Genomic DNA, 23,513 nt, shown 5'->3' with positions numbered 1-23,513 from the left:
ATTGATGAATCCGTGCAAATACAGCACTTCCCTGGGACTATAAGAGCAAGCAGGAAACGGCGTGCTTGGCGATGTGCATCAGGATGAGATAATGCGACATGGAAAGAGTGACGAATAATGTGAGACATGCAGAAGAAGATGAAGACAATTGCTTGAACTAAGAAGTGACTGACAATTTGGCTTGTCTCAGAGACTTGAGGGAGAATAGAATAGTTAAAGGGGCAGTCTGTATTATTTGACCACTAGATGTGGCTGTATTGCGTAGCGCAGCCAAATCTATGAGACAAAAAGCAAAAGGAAAATTACAAACTATGCGGTGTCAAAGTGTCAAAACTTGTATCTCTTTTTTTTGCCTGACCCTTCATGAGGTTTTTGGGGAACTGTAGCAGAGAGATGGCATACAATTATGTCAGCTACCTCTAGGTGAGGCTGATCTTATGTAAAATTAAAGCATATTTCTTGACATACAGGTATTTTTATGTGATGGTTAATGTATCTCATCCTATTATTCAAATTAACATTATTTTTTATTGTAATTACATCTTATTTTTTACAACTAAAAGTTGCTAAATAATACACGATGTCCCTTTACGGACAGTGCCAACAGCAGAGGCTGCCGGGTCATTGTCCATCACTTCCTTTGAAATTTCCAATAAGTCGTCCACTTCCATGTCAGGCTTGCTCTTGCTTTTGTTTTCTGGTATAGATAGGTAAATAATAAACCCTGTCCCTTTAAAAGCAGCACTATTCTTAACATGTTAGCAGTCGTCAGAACATTGAAATGTACAAAGCATAGTTTTCTTTATTTATATATACATATATATATATATATATATATATATATTTACGTTTACATATGTATACATACGTATACAGAAATACATATATGCGTATACATCCATACATACGTATACAGTGGCTTGCAAAACTATTTGGCCCCCTTGAACTTTGTGACCTTTTGCCACATTTCAGACTTCAAACATAAAGATAAAAAACTGTAATTTCTTGTGAAGAATCAACAATAAGTAAGACACCATAATGGAGTGAAACCTACTTTATTGGATATTTTAAACTTTTTTAACAAATAAAAAACGAAAAAGTGGGTGTGCAAAATTATTCAGCCCCATTGAGTTAATACTTTGCAGCGCCACCTTTTGCTGCGATTAAAGATGCAAGTCACTTGGGGTATGTCTATTAGTTTTGCACATTGATAAACTGATATTTTTGCCCATTCCTCCTTGCAAAACAGCTTGAGCTCAGTGAGGTTGGATGGAAAGCATTTGTGAACAGCAGTTTTCAGTTCTTTCCACAGATTCTCATATGGATTGAGGTCTGGACTTTGACTTGGCCATTCTAACACCTTGATATGTTTTTTGTGAACGATTCCATTGTAGCTTTTGCTTTATGTTTTGGATCTTTGTCTTGTTGGAAGACAAATCTCCGTCCCAGTCTCAGGTCTTTTGCGGACTCCATCAGGTTTTATTCCAGAATGGTCCTGTATTTGGCTCCATCCATCTTCCCATCAATTTTAAACATCTTCCCTGTCCCTGCCCAAACCATGATGCTGCCACCACCATGTTTGACTGTGGGGATGGTTTGTTGAGGGTGATCAGCTGTGCTGCTTTCACGCCAAACATAACGTCTTGAGCATTGTTGCCAAAAAGTTCGATTTTGGTCTCATCTGACCAAAACACGTTCTTCCACATGTTTGGTGTATCTCCCAGGTGGCTTGTGGTAAACTTTAAACAACACTTTTTATGGATATCTTTAAGAAATGGCTTCCTTCTTGCCACTCTTCCAAAAAGGCCAAATTTGTGCAGTATATGACTGATTGTTGTCCTATGGACACCCACTTTTTCGTTTTTTTTTTATTTGTTGAAAAGGTTTAAAATATCCAATCAAGTGTGTTCCACGTCATGATTGTGTCCCACTTATTGTTGATGCTTCACAATAAATTACAGTTTTATATCTTCATGTTTGAAGTCTGAAATGTGGCAAAAGGTCACAAAGTTCAAGAAAGGCCAAATAGTTTCGTAAGCCATTGTACATCCATACATACGTATACACCCATACATACGTATACACCCATCCATCTACATATACGTATACATCCATCAATATATACGTATACATCCATCCATCCATTTTATATATGTATATATATATATATATATATATATATATATATATATATGTATATATATATATATATATATATATATGGAGAAAGAGGGTGAGAGAGAGAGAATAACATTAGGAAAAAATGTTCCATAAACACAATCACTGCTAATGGCTATAGACATCAAAACCTCAATTTTCCAATTTTGGAAATGTGGTAAAGGTGAAACACGGCAAATAATTTCTCTATGCACAACCATGTTTTGTTCATATTAAACTGGATTTATTTGAGGATCGGAATTAATAAGAAACATAATAGTTCGACCAGGTTGGCAAACAGCAGTCATTGATTAAAAACTGGCCGGCCAACTTCTCATTTTGCCCGCCGTCTACCACTCTTATGAAATATAAAAACATTTCCCAATGTGCAAACCACAGGACACGCGTCTGAGATGATCCCGAAAGGAGAACAACAAGAGGGAAGGAAGGAAATTAAACCAAATCGCTCGCCTTATTGTGTCTGCAGCGGAGTGAAAATTGACAAGTGAGTCAGGATGGGGCAGGACGGTGTCTGGCACGCCGGGTATTTCCCAGAGAGGTGATAGCTGACCATTCAGCAGAAAAGACATTACAAAATCACTGTAGTAACTGGCAGAAAGGAGACAGGAAGCAAATATGATCTGACCTACTCACAGGCCGACACACACGTGCCTTTTCTGGGAAGAACAGTGAGAATGTTCCAGCAAACACGAAACAGAAACATTGTAAATGAAATCTGTGTTGTGTCCAAGCAAACCACAAAACCTTTCAGTATTATATTTATTGCATTCTTATTTTGAAAACTTGCAAAAACTCAAAATAGTTGTATTTTTGCCAAGGTTTGTTTCACTTCAGGTGCCAAGTCCTACCTGTGACCATCTTGTCCTCACTGACTTATAGTGCATGAGGCCCGTTTTATGATGACTTCTGCTTTCTTAAGCCCGCTTGCCACCTCTCAAATGTGTTCCACGGCTATGTTTGGAGTGACTGTGACGCACGCTCATGACCCCCCCTCCAACTCCCCACTCAGACGCGAGACATAAATCACAGCAGGGCCAAATTAGAAGCTTAAAAAAGAAGAACAGAGTGGGGTATTTTTTTGGGGTGGTAGAGCCTGGAGTAACCCGGTGAGCATGGTTAGAATGGAACAATTGAGCACGGATGAAAGGTTTGAAGAAATGTTTGATGAAAACAGTAAAATAGTGAGGAATAGACAATAAAAATGAAAGAAATGCATAGAATTCTCTAAAGTTGTAATTGGTTGGTTGACATATGACAGGTATCCTGCAAAAGGAACAGATGAGCCACAAGGTGATTTTTCGACTGCATTTATATAAGATCAACACTTTTTTGCATCAATTATGATTCACAGACCTTGGAAATTAAATCACCCAAGAGATTTACCTGTGTCAGATATTACCCCGACTAGAAAAAGAAAGTGGGGGACAATATTGAAAGCAGTGCTGTTGAGTGTTTTTAAATATGACAACATTAGCTCCTTGTTTTAGGACATTGAATGGTTAAGGTGATAGCAACACAAGTCTTAAACAAACACAGTATATTATATCTATATCTATATATCTATATCTATATGATGGGCAGCACGGCGGCGCAGTGCTTAGCGCGTGTGCGGCACAGTACTAAGGTCTCGGGAACCTCCTGTGTGGGTTCAAATCCAGCTGCCGGACTTCCTGTGCGGAGTTTGTATGTTCTCCCCGCGCTTGCGTGGGTTTCCTCCGGGCACTCCGGTTTCCTCCCACATTCCAAAGACATGCGTTTCAGGTGGATTGGCCGGTCCAAATTGTTCCTAGGTGTGAATGAGCGAGCGAGTTGTCTGTCCCTGTGTGCCCTGCGATTGGCTGGCAACCAGTTCAGGGTGTCCCCTGCCCACTGCCCGATGATTGCTGGGATGGGCTCCAGCACCCCCGCGACCCTACTGAGGATAAGCGGTGCCACTAATGAGATGAGATATATATATATTTATATATATACACGGACGTTCCCCTACTTACGACTATTCGACTTACGAACAACGGTAGATACAAACATTTTTTTCGGTATATCAAAAATACATTACTGTAAGTTAGATTTTGTATTGTGTGCACCTTTTTCCCAGTATGGGACAGTACTGGAGTGCTTCTGTTTGCCGCTACCAGCGTGTGGCGCTGTGAGAGCTCACCCTGCATCCACCCCGAAGAAGAAATCCACTTCCTCTTCCTACATTCTATACTGTATCTCCAGCGCGCTAAGAACTTTGACATTTGTATTGTTTATTATGTCGTGCATCCACTCAATATGGTTGGTGTAAAGCAGGGGTGTCAAACTCATTTTAACTCGGGGGCCACACCATAGGGCAAACATTCTGTTGGGGGCCGGACTAGTAGATTAAAGATAAAGAAAAAGAGAAAGAAATAAGAGAAAGAGGGAGGGAAAAAGAGAGAGGGTTGGACAAAGAAAGAAAAAGAGGAGGAGGGAGAGAGCGTGAGAAACAAAAGATAAAAGGTTGTGAGAGAGGGGGGAAAAGAAAGGGAGAGGAAGAAAGAAATCCAAAGAGAAATAGAAAGACAGAAGGAGAGAAGAGAAAGCGCGAAGCCTATGAATAGAGAAAAGAAAAGAAAAGAGAGAAAGGGAACAAAGGAAGTCAGAGCAAAAGAGGTTAAAAGAAACAGAGAGAGAAAGTGACAAAGAGCAACAAAGGACGAGAAAAAGAAAGACACAGAGAGTGAAAGAGACAGAGAGGGAAAAAAGAGGTGGAAAAGAGAGAGAGAGAGAGAGAGAGAGAGAGAGAAGGAGATAAATAAATACAAGTACAGTGTCTTTGTGAGGGGCACCTGGCTTTGGCAACATCAAATTGACATATTTCAACCTGAAGCTTTTTTTTCTCTTGCGCTTCTCTGAGTGTTGTCTCGCGGGCCGGATTCAATCCCTTAGCGGGCCTGATGTGGCCCGCGGGCCTCCTGTTTGACACATGTGGTGTAAAGTGTAAAGAAGAGGCGAGACGTTTATTTTTGAAATGAAAGTGGAATATGGAAGCTTGAGGCTGTTCAGATAATGGTTCTATCGCTTTTTTTCAGCCACTATTTACCACGGAGCGGGAACTCTCGAAGCTCAACTTTCCAAAAGTAAGTTAAACTTAAATTTATTTTTATAGAGCATATTATTTTCTTAAATGTTTATTTTTTCGTACAAAACAACACAGGTTACTTATACAAGCCTTTAACATACTTATATAAACCTTAAACATACAAAATATAGCACTGAAGCAACTTATGAACGATTGTCCCGAACTTGGTCGTCAGAAGAGTGGTGTCTGTGTATTTTTTTTTTTTTACATTTTCATCTTTTTACACAATTTATTTTTTTCCCCTTCGTCTTAGCATTGATAGGGGAGAAGCCCTTCAATCTCTTACTTCTGTATAATTACAAATAAAGGCCATTCATTCATTCACAATTGGTCATTTTCATTAACGTTTTGGGGGGTGTTAGAATAGTCACCAATCTACGCAATTACATGTCTGACTTAAACCAGAGTCCCTTAATGAAGACACATGGCAAGTGTTTTACATTACGAAGAAGTGCCCTATTCAACATGCCTTCTTCATGATGAATCGCAGCAGTGGAGTGATATTTTGTTAGCGTTACCATGTCTCAACACTAGAGGAAAGCAGAGCGACAAAACGTTGCACTCATGGAACTTTCTTGAACGTTTCCTCTCTTTTTAAGTTTTTGACAGAAATATATTGTACTGTCGCATTATGTTTTCAAAACAACACAGATTTGTGTCTCAAGCAAAATACTACAAAAGGGGTGTTTAAAGACAAATAAAGATGGAGTTTTGGACACAAGTTCAATATGCCCTTGTGAGATTTATAGCATGAAAGTTGGTGGGCCAGCTGCAATAACATGATTTAAAACTGTATGGGAGGTCGTCTGTGCCAGTCAATGAAAGGCCCGCGACAAATATCAGCGTGGGGCACAGGGCCATGTCAGGGCTACCAGGGTTAAATAAAGAAAAATAAAAAGTCAGTCAAATAACTCTTGTGTAACACGTCAAATGCTACATGCAGCCGGGAATTAGAGGGGATGTATGAACCCACACTTCTCGGGCCAGCAATAACAATTGTATATTTGAGTTCAAACTGAAATAAGGCACCATACTTTTTTAATAGTGATGGTCGTAAAGAGCTTTGGGAGCCACACGTAACAAAGTAACGCGTTCCTGGAACGCAATTACTTTTCTTGTTAATAAAAATGTGTAAATCAAATGTCTTTTCAACATGTTGTGTTACTATGCTTATTATTTAACAACACTAAATGTCAACGCCATCTAACCGGTACCTGTTCCCCCCTCATTCAACACTGCTTGTTGAACCCTTAGTCCTCCAGCATCACACCGCTACTCAAATCACGAAAATAGAAGTGGAGTTGCCGGTACAAAATGTCCCTAGGTGTAAATGAGCAAGTGACTTGCATGCCTCTGTGTGCCCTGCGACTGTCTGCCGACCAGTTCAGGGTGTCCCCTGCCCACTGCCTGAAGATGCCTGGGATGGGCGCCAGCAGCCCCGCGACCCTACTGAGGATAGGCATCGCAGATAATGGATGGAAGAAGTGGAGTTGGCATGTATATATGGTTCGCAAAGTACAACTCAATATAGTAACAGTGGCACCATCACAAGCACAGAACAAAAAATGATCTTGATTGATATTCTCCCTGGCACATATACCTGCATCCTAGCTGTATTCGCAACAATAAAGTAAAATACTGAAATTAGGGGGTCAGCTTAAATGCACAAGTGTTTTGTATGTCTCCAAAAGCGAATAGTAGGCAATACGTGGAACAACAAATGGTAAATGGTAAATGGTCTGCATTTATATGCAGTGGAACCTCGGTTCTCGACCATAATCCATTTCAGAACCCTGTTCGAAAACTGATTTGTTCGATCACCGAAATCCTTTTTCCCATTAAAAATAATGTAAATCGTTTTAATCCGTTCCAACACCCTGAATGTGTACCTTGAATGTTTAATGTAAACTAAAGCTAACCCAGGCTAATCGTACGTTCGCGTTATCGTAATCTTCCGTACGAAAGATTACGCCAATATGAACGTGTAAAAATAAAAAAATCAGGTCGTTTACAAGTCATTGCACCCGGGTCTCCACAACAAGTGGTGAGCGGTTCATTGGAAAGGGGGCTGCGTCCCAACACCCTGAATGTTGGGCTCCGTTCCAACACTCTGAATGTTTACCTTGAATGTTTAACGTAAACTAAAGCTAACCCAGGCTAATTGTACGTTCGCGTTATCGTAATCTTCCGTACGAAAGATTACGCCAACGTGAACGTGTAAAAAAAAAAAAAAAGGATAAAGAAAATAATTATGAGTAGGATTTCTTACCTTTGCGGTGGTCAGCAGAAGACGCATGTGGACAGTGGGGTATTCCCTAGCAAGATCAGACACTCGCACACCTCCTTCATATTTTGCTATTATTTCTTTCTTAAATGCAACAGTTGTACGCACTACTTTTCTTTTTTCACCTGTAGCAACTTTGCTGCTTGCACTGACTTTCTTCGGAGGCATAATTAGGGGCTAAAACACTTCGTACACCTATATTAAAAGCGAAAGCAAAAGGAAGCACGTCCGCACGCGATAACAGTTGGTCACGAAAAGAGCGGTCTACACCCGTATGCCGCTCAGCATCGCACCCTAGCGTACGCACTCATGCATTATCGGCGTTCGAATTCTGATTTTTTTACCGAACAGCGAAGCAAGAATTTCTCTACATTTTTGGTCGGACTCCGATTTGTTCGAACTGAGAGGCGTTCGAAAACCGAGGTTCCACAGTAATGCTTTTCAAGTCAATGAAGACCTCCCAAAGCGCTTTACAATGTGCTTCACACTTACCCATTCACACACACACTCACACACCAATAGCGGCCAGGCAGCCATGCAAGGCGCTGACCTGCGGCAATCGGGAGCACAGAATTGACGGTAAAAGAGTGCTGGTTTTATTTTTTTATAAGATTATTTATTACAAGACACATACCTGTCAACCAGTACGGTTTTGCCGTACAAAGTACGTTTTTTATGCATTTTAAGATGAGTACCACGTACATGGAAATCTGTACGGAAAAACGCAAATATGTTAATTATGGGTACCATCTGGTGTACACCGACTATCACGAAACGGCAAATCTCATCTCATCTCATCAGCCGTATCGCTTATCCTCATTAGGGTCGCGGGGGGGCTGGAGCCCATCCCAGCCATCTCCGGGCAGTGGGCAGGGGACACCCTGAACTGGTTGCCAGCCAATCGGAGGGCACACGGGGACAGACAACTCATTCGCTCATTCACACCTAGGGACAATTTGGACCGGCCAATTCACCTGAAATGCATATTTTTGGAATGTGGGAGGAAACCGGAGTGCCCGGAGGAAACCCACGCAAGCACGGGGAGAACATACAAACTCCGCACAGAAAGTCTGGAGCTGGATTTGAACCCACGACAGGTTCCCATGACATGAACTGTGCCGCACAAGCGCTAACCACTGCGCCGCCGTGCTGCCCGAAACGGCAAATCAATCAAGTCAAAGCCGTTATCTCGGTATCGTTTTACGTTGCAAACGAAGCAAGCGGTTTGATGCTACTGTGCGCATGCGATTACCGCCTGGGGATTTCCCATCATGCATCATTTCGAGAAAAAAAAAATATGGTGTACGATTATTTTGTATTTTGTACGGGAAAATACGTCTGTTTGTACAGGCATGGAGCCGTGGAGGTTGACAGGTATGCAATACAGCATGACTGGAGACATGAAAACCTCTGGGACATTACCCTGAAATTGAGTTGAGTGGAATTAAGTGGTTTGAAGCCAAAAATGGATATGGATTGTCTCTGCAAAGTGTCTGGCCCTGTTTTAAGGGGCTCAGCTTCAATGTGAGGATACACGTTAATTTGTAACTAGATAATTACTTTCAGAGTAACGCGCTACTTCTGAGTGTCGCAATTAACTTTTAAATGAAGTAACTAGTAACTGTAATGAATTACTTTTTTTCAGTAACACCCCCAACACTGGCCATAAACACCATGTTTGTACTTGATATTCATACTTTTCAATGCACAACTTTATGCTAACGAAGCAAAAATCATCAATGCGCACAACATAAACAAATATATTAACCTCGTAGTTACAAAATATGTGGAGGTAAGCTATGCATAAGTGCTCCTGTGTCATTATTGAGGAAATCTGATAGTGTAGCTTGTTTCCAAGTACAATCTCTTCTGCACGCGCAGTCGAAAGTTTTCCTCCACCGCTTGTGTATGTTTTCGGTTGCTAGGGGGCGGAGCCGGCCAAATCTAGCCCCGCCCTCTGGTCCTCCTTCATTATTCTCATGCACGCTTACGTCTGGCTGGGCCACTTCCGCATTCCGGAGCTCTCCCAGACCTGGCCCACTACTTAAGAGGGCTGATGCAACGACACGGGCTAGTCCCTAAACTCGATTGCCGACTCTTGAAAAAAAAAAGAAAGGAGTGTACACGATTCCCGCATTTTGCTCAATTTGTCCGGATTGTTTTGATTTTTATCTATTTGGGCGCACAACAGGTAAGCGCGCGATCCGCCGCCGCCACCGCCTTGTGTCGCTAGCTTAAAATAAAATCGCCATGTCGTTTTGTAGTTGTCAGGATTTGAAACATATTTTTTAGTTTTACCTTTCTTATAAATAATACCCGTGGGCGAAATCAAATACGGTCCGATACATTACAACTACCATTGATTTACGACTTGTAAACTTTCCGATGTTACATAGTCGTTACAAGTGTCACGAGGATGTCCGTCTTGCACGATGTAACTCCCCCCCATCCTGTTACTTTTGAATAACTAGATTAGATCTTTTGCCCGGGGCTTCATTTCTATTGTACTCAAAACTGATTTTGTGAATGCGCGACAAGTTACGTAACGCCAACACGTCGCAGGATGACGGCAAACGAACTTCCACGCTATATCCCGAACTCCGTTCACTTAACACCCGTTTCACATTCAGATGCGACGACAACATGGAGTTCCTTTGCGGTCTTATATTGTTGTAGCGTCCCAGATTTGGAGATATGTGTTATCTCGCATTCGGCTGCGTCGTCTAGCCTTTTTCTGTTATTAAAACGTGTTATGTGGAAGGAATGCTTTCAAGCGATTGCATCGCTTCTTCAAATTACGATTGAACAGATTGTTTCCTCTCATCAACTCATGTATTGAGTCGACATGATTTTGTAAGAGCATGTACCGCCTACGGAACAGTTGTAATTTACCATGATGGGAACCAATTATTAGGTTTCACATTAAAGTAGAGCACCCTTCATTGCAAAAAAAACCCAAAAACAAACAAACAAAAAATAAATAAAACGACGCCCCCCTCAGTGCAATTACCACTTTGACCTTTTTTTTGTTTTATGAGCACACAAATAGCTTAAAAACGACAAACTTTTGACTGCAGCATAAACTTTAAAAACTAATAAATCATCCTATTTCTCCACAGTGTGCGAACACAATTGCACCATTGACGGAAGAAGTTCTCTCTGAGTGAGTATTACGAATCCGTCATGTTTTTCATTCAATAGGTTAAAAAACACGAGAGTTTTTTGAATAAGGGAAGACAACATTTTTTTACACTGATTTGTCCAAATTAAGGGTCTCCAATGTGGTGTCCACGGACATATTCTGTAAATATCTCACCGGTGCTGGGTTTTTGTGATTTTCTAGTAAAAAATGTTTTTAGAGGTTAACTGAGTCTATTTAACTCTACTTCCAATATTTAGACTGGTAATAGCATAGTAACAACATAGTAATAACATGATGAGTTGTTATTTCAGAAGTGCATTTCAAGCGAAAAGTCAGCTTACAAATAATTGGAGACCCCTGGTCTAAATGAACTTAATGCTGTTGAGGCCAGTGCTCTGACCCTAGTGGCCTAAATAGCTGAGGCTAATAGTGTAACGGGAAAAATGATGTCGACGCCAGGCATGCGCCCTGCAAGTTCAAAGGTTCAGTGTTTTCCAAATTTGCAAATGCGCGACTCTCCAGCTGCCACGCGGTGGCGTCGATCGTGTGACGCTTGCTCTCATCATCGTGTGTTCATTTGTGTTGTGGAGCATGTCTAAAGGCTGCCGGCTCAATCGTCTGGCCATCCCTAGGTTAGTTTTGGCATTTAAAAATATGTGAATGCTGAGGTTGAAGGTACTAAGAGGCTGGACGTGGGCGCGTGTGCGCGCAAGGTTTATTTTAAGTAGAAATGCCTTCCAGTGCGTCTGTGGGGATCTGGAATTGCTGGGCTGCACCGCAGTGCACAGAGTGCAGACGCATTGCAGGCGAGCCAGCCAACTATGCAACAGCAAGCTCGGGGATACAAACAGTACAGTCGAGAGAGGGAGAGAGAATGCCCCCGAATGCCCCATCCTACATTCACTGCTGAGGGTATCGCATCGACATTTCGTTCTGTGTACATTGTTACACAGAATGACAATACAAGGAAATTATTATTATTATTATTATCATTGTGGCATTGTTGGCCCCGTAAACCTTTCCACATGTCCTGTAAGGACATGAACCTGCCTTCTTTTCCCCCCTCCAAATATCGCAATGCGAGCATCACCCTGACCTCCACGATCAAAATGACGGAACAATGGACAAAGTGTGAGACAGCATTGAATTGACAGCAACCTCTTACATAATCCCGGAGGCGCAGTAATTTTATAAAATCGAGCAGGACCACCCAAGATGCTAAAAATGGGTTTCTTTGAAGCAATAGGCAGTAATGAAGCCACATATCACGCCTTAACGTTTCAAGTTGTGGTGGCGAGAAAAGTTTTGTTTTTTTCGCCTTGGTTAGTTCAAGTACCTTAAATTCCGGACTATAGAGCGCACCTGATTATAAGCCGCACCCATCACATTTCAAGGGGAAAACCGATTTTGTCCGTACACAAGCCGCACCTGTATATAAGCCGCATGCACCCACATAAAAAAAAAACACGAAATTAATCCAAGCCAAACTTCAAGTCCCGTGATTGAAACTAAATGTTCTTTACTGAAGCACAGTCCAAAAATCCCAGCCGCCAAAATGAACGCAAAATGATATACAGGGATCAGAATTTTCCGCGGATCCGCGGATTTCCGCTGTTTTTGAACCCCAAAGGCATTCCGACTTTTTCACTTTTTCTCTTGCGTAGCAAACAAATTCAAAATCCGACTGTCTCACTCTTTCCTTTATTGCTCTGGCGCACCCTGGCGGCCGTTAGAAAAATTGAAAAACGCGTGGGGGGGGGGGGGGGGGTGGGGGCCTCCGCCCTGCTTTATTCCTGGACCCTGGCTATTTCAGCTGAAAATGAAAATCTCCATTCTGATCCCTGGATATAGGTACTTAAAATTTGTTGCAGACCTGCAGATTCTGGGTGCCCGTTGATAGTAATCCAAGGAAAAAAAGGGTATATTTCCAAAGGTAAAGGTGGGAAAAATATATATCCATTATTGTCCGCCGTGTCCACAAAAACTCACCTTTACCGGTCCCCACTTTCCCATTAGCCCGCGTTTGCTCCGCCCCTCTTTTTTAATTTGCTCATGCAGAATAAGTGTCTCAAATAAATACAAATAAATACATTACAAAAATATACAGTTGCAAATACATATTACACATATTTACAAAGAAAGACGGTACATCAAGAGAGTTTTCAAAGCTTTAATAATAATAATATAACTTTGATCCTAAACCGTGCCTTTGGGAGGTAGCCTCGAACTACTAACAACACGCTCGCATACCAGCAAATTAGTCTGTTAAGGAAATAATGTTTGTCCATGCCACGCATCGGCCCGGTATTGCAGTACCTCCGGGAACGGTGCTTTCGCACTGATCACTGCATGGCTCTGTGGCTAGGACCTTGACCCGGCCTCTTGGTTGAGAGCAAGTGTCTCAGCCCCTTGGCTTTGTAGCGTATTATGATTTGACCGACAATTGATAATGGATAATTGATAAAGAATACAGAACAATAAACCTTACAAAATCCCCCCCTCACGGCAGACCATCCGCTTTTCCCCCCTAGTTAATGACATCTAAGTTGTCTTTCTCAATGTCGGAAAGAAACTTTAACAAGATGACGTCGTCCCACCCTCCCTTACTTCAACACACCCCAGCAATATGCCCGTTTGCTTCTAACTTGGAAGATGCGTCATGAGCCTTATTATGTGCAAGTTGCACGGTGAGGGTATGTTTACGCTCAGAAGTTGTGTTCTTCCTCGGCGCATATATTCCACCGGTCTGAATCTTACCTTACATACTCGAGCGCCGCTGGCGGCCGTTAAAAAAATTACATAAATTGGCCGCATCTCTGAATAAGCCGCAGGGTTGAAAATTTGGGAAAGAGTAGCGGCTTATAGTCCGGAATTTACGGTAATTTCTACATCGGTTTATGTCCAAACCTTTTCCCCTGATGGTCACAAACAGAATAATTGAAAGATATAAGGGCCAGTTTTCTTATAGGGCCATGCTTTTTGGTTTAGTTTTAAAACAGGAACCCAATTAGCCATTAAAGTGGTTAAAAATATGTTTTTGTTTTCCCAAAACAAGGGTTGCTAACCTACTTAGTTGATGTTTGGTCATTGTAAACATTTTTACTTGTATAACAAAATATTTTAGCTGCAAATATAACTTGATACCAAGTATCAATGTCAAAGCCGATACAAACCTTAAAGGGACATCGTGTATTAATTGGCCCCCTCCTATTGGTAAAATAAATTAATATAAAAAAAAAGACTATATTTATTTAAAAATAAGCAAAAATACATGTCAAAAAAATACTGTCATTTAAACATGTTTTTTTAAAATATTCCCTAGGGTCGAGATATTAGCATTTATTTTTACACACCTAAGGGACCCAAACCGTAGGATGATTTATTCACTGTTCTTGTTTTCGATTGTACAACACAATACGGTGACATCTAGTGGTCAATTATTACACAGTTTAGCATTAAGGCATTGGTAATGGTTTGAGTGGTTGTGGATCGTAGTATCATCTGCCATTTTGAAACTAGACACTACAACAATATACGGTTATTCATTCCATGTGTTTTAAATGAAAATATTATGGTGGTTACAATGTTTCTTATTAAAGTTGTCATTTTATTGGTGGAGGGAATTGCATCAATACGCATGAATGGTGTCTGTATCTGATATTGGTACCCACGGGGAGGAAGGATGACTAATTCTCTCATTTTTAGTATTCGCTTTGGAAGACGAAAATATGGTCAGAGGGTTGCAATTTACCCACAGGCTTTATTTTGGACACCCCTGCTCTGAATGCACCAAGCGTGCATAGTGAAATGATTCTGCCTTCATTTATAATATCACAAGACTCCATTTTAATGTTTGTGTGTGTGAGATTGCTCATGGGGAGGTTTAGTCATCCGTCGCCTTCTAAAACTGGCAGCTGTTAGTGCCAAACCATGACTTGGAAGGTGAATATAAAGAGAATAGCATTTTTTTGTTAATAACTTGGACGCCCACAAGTTGCCTCCGTCCCCACCTTTCGTCCGACACACCTATTGTCTAAAGTAGACTGGAGCCGCATCTATCTTGCCCTGACTGACGCGCCAATGAAAATAGGCCGGCCAGAATGCAGGTCTTGTATATTTGGATTCGTCCTGTCCTCAAGACAAATTCCCCGTTTTCCTCAGAGTATTGCAAAAGGCTGTAAGTCAACATGTGGGCTGACTACGCAGATGGTAATAATGATGGTTGAGACCTTGGCCGGAGATTGGGAGAGAGCGTGCTCTGGCCCCCGGCCCTGACGCTTACAGTTCGCCCCTTGGAACATTTCATTCACCAATATGGTGCTGTATGGCCTTCATAAAAGCTGATTTGTTTTAAATTTATTTAATTTTACACGAGTCAAACACATTAGCAAATTCCATCTAGGAAAGTCTTCTGGCGTTTGGCACTCAAAAACTGTCTCGAGGTCATACCAAAATGAACATATTACTAAATTCCTGGTCCAAAGTAGTGCACCATGTTTCAAGGCCTTTTTTCTCAGCCCCCTTTCATTTAAAATACAGTGGTACCTCTACTTACGCATTTAATCTGTTCTGGGAGTAGCTTAATAAATTAAAAACTTTGTAAGAAGAGGAGCATTTTGAATTGAAATGCGCTAGTCTGTTACAATCCCTGAAAAGTACAGTATAATATTGTTTTAACAAATCATAAGAGCATCAGAATATGAAACGAAAACATGTTAAATTAGATTACCGCACAATAAATATAAAACGAAGGGTACATAATGTTAAAAAAGAACCCCAAATACATGAAATAGGAAAAATATTAATTTACCCCTTTGCCCCGTGTTTCTAAAAAAACTGATCCAATTACATCTGCTTTTGCCGGCTTTTGACAGTCTGTCAGAAATGCGCGAGGCATACATCATAATAAACGATATCCCGACTTTTCGACACACGGATTATACCTTTCCATAAATTCCCTGGTGGTGGCATTGTTGATCAAATGATAGCCGTGTACTCCTCCTCCGCTCTCTTGCTGGAAACACTCCTCCTCCCGGTCTCTGAGCTGTGAAGGTGACACGAAGAGCATGCTGGGATACACACAGCCCCTTTGTTTACGTTCGGTAAACTCTGGGAGTAGCTAATACTAGCACGTACTGGACTGTAGTTTTGACTTAGTATCCTGAAACGCTATTGTAACTAGAGGCAATATTTTCCCGTTAAGGTACTTTGTAACCTGAAACTTTCGTATGGAGAGACATTTGTAAGTAGAGGTACCGCTGTACTTGGCAAAAAATGTAGCTAAATTATGATTGGATCTCTTTTTAAATTTTGTTTTCATCGCAGAAATTAGACTTAAAAAAAAAAAAAAAAAAAAAACGCTCTAAAAAGGCTAAAATAAAATGCCCCCATAAATACGTTTCTGAGAAACACTTTATCTTTAGAATGATTGCAATGCTTTTCTGTAACAAAACACAAGAAAAACTGTAGGATTTTTATGTTTTAAAAAGAAACGCAAAGACCTTCGACGAGGTTGGTGTAGAATATTTTAAACTGGAATTTATACTAATAGGGTAGCGTGAATTTTTCTTTTTGTTTATTGAAATGTTTTTGTTTTTTTTAGAAAGTTTTCTTTTCTGTCTTCAGGCTTTTTTCATTTTTGGGGGGAAGACAGTACTGATTAAGAATAATTCCTTGTTAAGAGGATTAAATCGGTGTCTGTTTTTTTCATGACAGAAAAATCTTAAATAAAAAAGTAAATGAAATTGCACTTAAAAAGATAAAAGAAAATCAATAAAACAATTCTTTAGAGAGGCCAAAAGGAAACAAAGCACCAATAAAAAAATAGGTTCTGAAAACATTCATCTTTTGACTGATGGAAATTGGTTGTTATTGAAGTTATTGGTTTTGTTTAAAAAGAAACACAAATGCATTTTGACAAGGTTAGTGATTAATTTTACAAAAAATAAAAGATTAATAAATTATGTAACTTTAAATACAATTTGCAACTTAAGTTGAGTTGTACTGTTTTAAAACACAAGTTTCAATCTATGGACATGTTGTGGACCACTGAAATATGTTCGGCTGGCCGAAAATGACCCCTTCACCAAACTTTAAACATCACCGAGTAATGCCTTTGATGCAGGAGTCCTTACACCAATTTTCCTAAAAAGTATTTAAAAGTAAAGACACTGCTTTGAAAGAGTTCCTTGTTGCCCCCGTTTCTGCCCCTCTTATTCAGCATGCCTAAAAGAGATGAAGATAATAAGGGGCCGCCAGTGGTCCTGCCGGCTATTGGGGAAGGAATTCCACAGCCCTACTAATTGTTCTCAGGAATGACTCCGGAAATGGAGCGCGCTGAAAGCAGGCCGAGGTTTGGCGAGCGGCTTGAAGGTATATACAAGATGCAGTGTGCAAGCGCGTGTGCAGGTCGGCTCACGAAAGCCAGATTGGTTTTGGGCTTCTTCCAGAAACGACATTGAGCAGGGTTCCTATATTTCACAGCTAATTTATGACATTTCTTGTCCGGCCTGTTGGCGTCCTCCCTGGTCAGTCCTCCCACACCAGCCTGTGTAGGTGTCTTTGTTTGGGGCTAGCGTGTGTGCGCACTAAAGGCACGGTGTGGGCCTTTTTCTGCCTGGCTGCAAAAGCACAGTAACGCTGTTGCATCATCAAACGCTGACCGCTTATCCTGCCTGCTGCTGACTGCGGGAGAAAATAGACACCCTTCACATTAAATCTTGCGACGGCCTGACGCAAAGAATATCTTCACTTCAGAAAGGGATAACATTCAGGGAAAAGTGTGACGGACGAAGCAATAAAAAATCTTGGAAGGTCTGTCATATCCGTTTTCTGACGGACTGACTTTTATGATTTGTCAATTACTCGAGTGGAACAAAAAACAACTCACTTGTGGTTATTGGCAGCTGTCTCATGTATCGTCATCTGCAACTGGCATAAAAAAAATGCGATGTTTGTAAACAGAAAGTGACTTTCCTTATATTTGGCCTTGTTTTGTCCTGTCTAACACTAATTGTCTGCAGACGGAAAACAGTCAGTGTTTCCATATGAGACAATCTTCCCAAGCATGTATTCTATTTCCATATGCAGCACCCGAAAATAAGATGGCGGCTGACGATTGCATCATGCTTCACTCTGGCAAAAGTGGAATCTCAATAGACTAACACGATACTTTGCTGAGTTCTTCTTATTTAAAAGTTATTTTTGGTGAAATAGAGGATTGTAGCTACTGAAGGTTTAAAGGAAACAGTCATCTAAATCAACTAAGATGCTGATTCTTCACATGAAACCTAGTAAACGTGTTTGATCAGTCTGAAAATTCCGTTACATTCTTGCACTCCTCACTTATAACTGTGTACAACGTTGGGGCTCTTCATTGTGCATTTTCTATCTCAGCCTGGCTCTTGTGTAATACAATTAGCATTTTGTCAAGTGGAACACATTAAAAAATATCTGGAATATAACTGAAAAAAAAAATCTGAGGCCAGAGCTTTAAATATTTAAAAATCCAGACTACAAGACTGGTCTTTGAACGCAAGGCTAAAAGCTATTGGATGCTCAGCAGTACAAGGCAGAAAATGACTGACTGCTCTGCCTGAGAGAGGCGTAGTTTTCACCTTGCTTCCAGGTGAGAATTGTCCACCAGCAAACTATTTTATAAGAAAATTATTTTACCATTGCATTGAAATTAAGATTTTATCTGATTAATCTTCATACTTTTGTGTGAAAGGGCTTTAGACAAAATATATGTGTTCTTTAAGCAAGTAGAGATTCATGAGTGTACAAAACATAGTCAATATTTTCTGGTTATGGCAGAAGTAGTTGAGTAGGCTGTTTCAGGGTAAATTCTCACTCATGTGGCCTGTGATGTTTTTATGGGAGTTTGAAGAAATTTTAGGTTGAAATGCTCTTTGATGCTTTGACAGTGCATCGATTCATTCATCTGGCTGCTTTCTAGTAGCACTTACCTCCTTCTGCATTTGCTACCATACGAGGCAGTCTGGGCTCTGTACAAAGTGAAAATTCCTTGGCACTTACTGTTCTGACATCCCTCTCAGGAGTTTTGTGAGAGAGAGGCAATTTTGTCTAAGAAAGATCTTTACCAGAGCTGTCTTGTTCTTTTCCTTTCCAGAAAAAACAACAGGCCGCTGCCAAGTGCCGTGTAAATGGGAGGTATACATGAAGTGGGCGAGAGGAAGAAGTCCGAAAAAAAAATGGGGAAAGGAGGGAGGAATTAAATCATGAAATGCCTCATTTGACACTAGCTCTGCGATCCAACTTGTCCTTGGAGTATATAAGTCATGCAGGATGAATACCTCAAAAGAGGTTGCCAGCACAGGTGGACAGTTAAGTGATTCTTGTATTGCAAAAAAGCTCATATTTAGGGAACATATGTAATGGTAGTCTTGAGTTTAGCTTGCTTCTGAATACATTTTCAGCTGACACTTTGAGTCAGAATCAATTTCTTCTGCAGTCCAACTGTAAAAACACTTGAGCACTCCATATGCAAGGGTGGAGTACAACAAACGTCTCGAGTTACATAATCTACCTCTACGGCTTATTGTTTTTTGAAATACATAGATCAAGCCCTATAGTGCGGCAGGAAGAAAAAAAATTGGTATGACTTACCATCCATCTTCGGCTGTCAGCTCATCGGCCCACAGCACAGTCAGCTGTATGAGAGCGACGCACAATGACACTCTTTGTTTCTTCCATCTGAGTGGGGCTTTGTTCGGCTCCCGCTCAACCTGCCCGGGCGTGGAAGCGCTCGCTAAAATAAGTTAAGGGGGACAATTGAGATAACTGGCGATGTTAAGTCACAGCGTTAACCTCCTCTGGAATGAAATGGCGGTGTGGAATCTGATTGAGCAAACACCTTGAAGGTCATTTTACTTGGAATTTGACCACATTTTTTTTTAACAAATTTGCCACTTAAAGATACACAACACTTAAGTTGAATTAACGGTTGTCACAGGTTTTTAGAACATTGATCCTGTACATTTACTTGATCAACATGAATTTAGCAGTGAATGATTTTAAATGAGTGTGGCATTAATTAATTAGGTCCTGCGAGTAATTAGCAAGTCACCTAAAAGTACCTACTTATTTGTGTAAAATGTCATTTTTTTTGATACATAAAAATAACTCTAAGTTTGGGTGCATGTTACACACAAGGTAGTATTTTAACATATTTGTGCAATGATGGATCAGTCGAAATTATCGCTGACAACAATCGCAAAACATTGGATGTGACGGGAATCGACGGCAGGTGGCGGCAGTGAGAGCATATAATCCTAACCATTGATATAGGTAACATACGAAAAGGATTTGTTAGAGAATGGAGAAAACAGAATCGTCTTGAAAGCTATGAAGAAAAGCATCGAGGCGAACAACTCTTTGGTGTATCTGATGATGAATTGGACTTGTCACTTTATCAAGTGCTGATTCGAAGTATGCACTGATCATCTCTTTCACAGGCCAGCATGTTGTTGTTGTGGAAATGTTTGACAAAAATGAGAAGAGCAATCAAAACGTCACCACCATTATAATAAAACTTCACTTGGATATACGACACGTTTATATGAAAAAACGCTCTTTTCTTTCTTGCTGCAGCAGCGGCGGCGTCGGCCGGGTCGGACATGATGCCGGGACAGATACCGGACCCTTCGCTGGCGGCGGGCTCCCTGCCCTGCCTCGGCCCGCTGGCAGGTATCTCGGCCACCACGCTCACCGACCAGTTGAAGCTGGCCGACTTCCACCAGCTGGGTGCCATGTTCTCGCCGCTGCACTTCCTTGGGAGACTGGGAAAAAGGCCACTGACCATCAAGACCGAGGTAAGACGGAAGAGAAAAAGGGGAAGCGGGGCTGATGATGGCGTATTTTCTTTTTTTTTTTTAATAAGCAAAAGTCCTAAAAAAAGCTTGAGTTAGCAGAAGCTAATTGTGTTGAAAGCTTAAATGGAAGCAAAAATGAAGATGAGTGTACAGTTAATCAAGTCAGCTGTATTTATAGAGCAACAAGTAAAGGACAATGTTGATTCCAGTGGTGGGTCGTCTGAGCCTCCAAGGCCATGTGTGCTGACCTAAAAATATCAGAATAATGTGATGTTTATTTATTTATATTTTGTCAATGAATACTCCAAATTGTTAGGCAGCTTCCTTTCTTTGCTTTCCCCCTGGTTGTGTTGCTTCCTGATGTCTGCTTACATATTTAAGCATTTAACCAATCCCATTTTAGCCATTACTTATTGCCAGGCTCAGATGTCTACCCGAAGTCCTTCACAATCAGTTCTGCAGGCCCTGAGGCATAAAATAAGTGACAATAAGCTGTTGGTTTAGCCAATTAAATATAGAGTTGGCAGGCCAGGGCCTACTAGCAACCCTTGGTAAACGTCAGCGGTTTCACAAACTATCACAACGAAAATGTCAAGAGAAATATCTCAGTGCCCACCGCTTCTGTCAAATAGAAATTTCCCAGCCCTAAATCAAATGAAAATTTATGCCAAAAATACGACAGGACAGATTTTCAGCCTTAGCTTTGATGGCGATAGAAAACAACTTTTTTATTTAACTGAAATGCATGGAAAATCTATAAGACAGAGTAATTGAAATCTTCTGGAGGAAAGGAAGGAGAATAGATTTTGTGCACCGATATTTATATTATATATATAATATTTTTTGCTGAGTAAAATGTGGTTACATTCCTAAATAGATTTTAAAAGATTATTTATGCTTTTTCATATGTGTCGCAACAGTTCACGGTTCACCTTGGACTGTGCCATGGAAAATTATCTTGGTCAGTCCCGATGATCTTGTGCAACACAATACCATTGAAGTTTCCGTCTGCGCACAGTTGTCAACAGTTCTTCGTAGGTTCCAACGTGCCCTCTGATAGTGTTGCGCGCCGTTTTGTTTGTCACATGCACTAAGTAGCTGATGCCTAGAAATTTCCTGTAGCATCACATCTCCATGGCCTGGATTTTCTTTTCCAATTTTGCTGTGCGAGTCCTTGTCTTGCAAGCGTAGAGGAATAGCGCCTGCATAAGTCTGATCTTTGATTTCACTGCTATGTTCTTGTCCCCCCCAAATGGGTTTAATATTGGCAAGTGTGGCTATAGCTGCATTTAATATTTTAGAGCCATAAAATTGTTATTGAAGATTGGATTGATTCAGGCACCACTGGGTGAATCTAATAATTTTAGGATTAAAACGAAGGGTTCATTGTGAATGGCTGGAGACAATTTGTGATTCTTGAGCTAAAGATGCAGTGGAGCCAGAGACTAATAAGGACAAGCACTATGGAAAATGAATGGATGGGGTGTTTGCATCTTTGCAGATGGATGAAGACGAAGAGCGTCGAAAAAGAAGGCGAGAGAAAAACAAAGTGGCGGCGGCTCGATGCCGAAATAAAAAGAAGGAACGAACAGACTTCCTTCAAAGGGTAAGTTCATGACACAGCACCACAAAAGTGAGACCTAGCCAAAAATCAATCACATGATCAAGATTGCATCTGGCATTGCAAGCAATGTTGTTTGTGTTTGATCAGGAATCGGAGCGTCTGGAGATGGTCAACTCGGAACTTAAGGCTCAGATTGAGGCGCTCCGCCTGGAGAGGCAGCAACTGATGGTGATGCTCAACCTCCACCGCCCGACCTGCATCGTAAGGACCGACAGTGTCAAGACCCCCGAGAACGAGGCCAACCCTCTACTGGAGCAGCTGTCCAACGAGGCCAAGTGAAAAGGGGCGGGAGGGGGAATCCCGAGTCCGCTTGGCACACGTCCCCCTCGTGCCAATTCCACATTACTAAGTAAGCACTTGAGCTCCAAGCTGGATACTTTTGGAGATTCTGCCCACAGACCCGCGGTTGTCCGCGAGTCCTGCTTACAGGAGCTGGCTCTGTTCTTGGCGAGACTGGAAATACCCCCGCATCATCTCCAGTTTCTTGGCCGTGTTGTTGATGACACCTGCTGTGCCTCGTCACTAATTACCAGCGCCACATACGAAAGGAAAATTCACAAAAAAAGGGACCAAAGGGCACTAATGGAAAAGGACTGCAACAACTGATCTCACGACAGTGCTTTTTTGCGTGTGCCATGGCCGCTTTTCCCTTGGTATGCTGGCCTAATATACAGGTGTAGACTTTTAGCATATTTTTCTTTTTTTTTTGTAATGGCTCGTATAGGCTGCCTCCTAACGACGGCAGATACCGGTTGATCCGTTTCGTGGTGACGCTGGCGTCATAAAATAGCACATAAGGCAAAAATGAATTATGTTTACACCCATGTCTGTCCATTTATCGTACTTGTTTTATACAGCTTTGTACTCAAACGCGTTGAACTGAAATGTCACTTGATGTGATACTTTAAACGACAATGTTTCTTGTCATGTTGCGCTGTCAAACAGCTGTGAACACATGCATTGCATATTTTTCTCTTCTCAGCTGAGCAGTATTTCAATGTCTGGACATGTATCTGCCATGTATGATATTGTTACCCTGTGTAGATTAAAGTATATTTTCTAACGTCAAGAGCTGGTCTTTCTAGTCACTTCTTTGAAACCTAATTCATTTGTGAAGCTATTTATAGACACCGTCGTGTTTATGGCAGTATTGGTTGAATGAAGGGTAAAATTCACTTGAGCTGTAGAAACCTGAAAATCTGATAGCAACTATTATGGCGACATTAATCTGCATTATTTTAAGGGTAAATGTTGGTGTTTTACGCCATCTGCTGGCCACTTTGGAAACTAAATTGGTGAACAGACTTACTAAAAATATCCATTGGTATATTTTATTTATTATGCATTAT

General features: G+C 41.1%; 1 protein-coding gene across 2 annotated transcripts; it reads left to right on the top strand.

Moving 5' to 3' along the window:
* The first annotated feature begins 9,571 nt into the window (after positions 1 to 9,571).
* LOC148346642 (jun dimerization protein 2-like) lies at positions 9,572 to 23,233 on the top strand. 2 transcript variants are annotated; one of them, XM_088324909.1, is made up of 5 exons: positions 9,572 to 9,756; positions 10,685 to 10,728; positions 20,323 to 20,540; positions 22,042 to 22,146; positions 22,252 to 23,233. In XM_088324909.1, exons 3-5 carry the CDS (start codon positions 20,346 to 20,348, stop codon positions 22,441 to 22,443), a joined length of 492 nt encoding a protein of 163 aa, XP_088181035.1. In that variant the 5' UTR covers positions 9,572 to 9,756; positions 10,685 to 10,728; positions 20,323 to 20,345; the 3' UTR covers positions 22,444 to 23,233. The 2 variants fall into 2 exon arrangements, with proteins under 2 accessions (XP_088181035.1, XP_088181034.1); XM_088324908.1 differs by having other exon boundaries at positions 20,320 to 20,540.
* Positions 23,234 to 23,513: the final 280 nt, after the last annotated feature.

Source organism: Urocampus carinirostris, chromosome 20 (genome assembly GCF_059441175.1).
Source record: "Urocampus carinirostris isolate Australia breed hairy pipefish chromosome 20, RoL_Ucar_1.0, whole genome shotgun sequence".
Classification (NCBI taxonomy): Eukaryota; Metazoa; Chordata; class Actinopteri; order Syngnathiformes; family Syngnathidae; genus Urocampus; species Urocampus carinirostris.
Note: the sequence above shows the minus strand (reverse complement) of the source record. Positions and strands in the feature narration are given on the sequence as shown.

Excerpts from the sequence above, each read along its gene's own strand:
- LOC148346642 (XM_088324909.1), top strand. The coding sequence starts at position 20,346 with ATGATGCCGGGACAGATACCGGACCCTTCGCTGGCGGCGGGCTCCCTG. Across the intron at positions 20,541-22,041 it reads CACTGACCATCAAGACCGAG|ATGGATGAAGACGAAGAGCG; the intron begins GTAAGACGGAAG and ends GCATCTTTGCAG. Across the intron at positions 22,147-22,251 it reads GAACAGACTTCCTTCAAAGG|GAATCGGAGCGTCTGGAGAT; the intron begins GTAAGTTCATGA and ends GTGTTTGATCAG.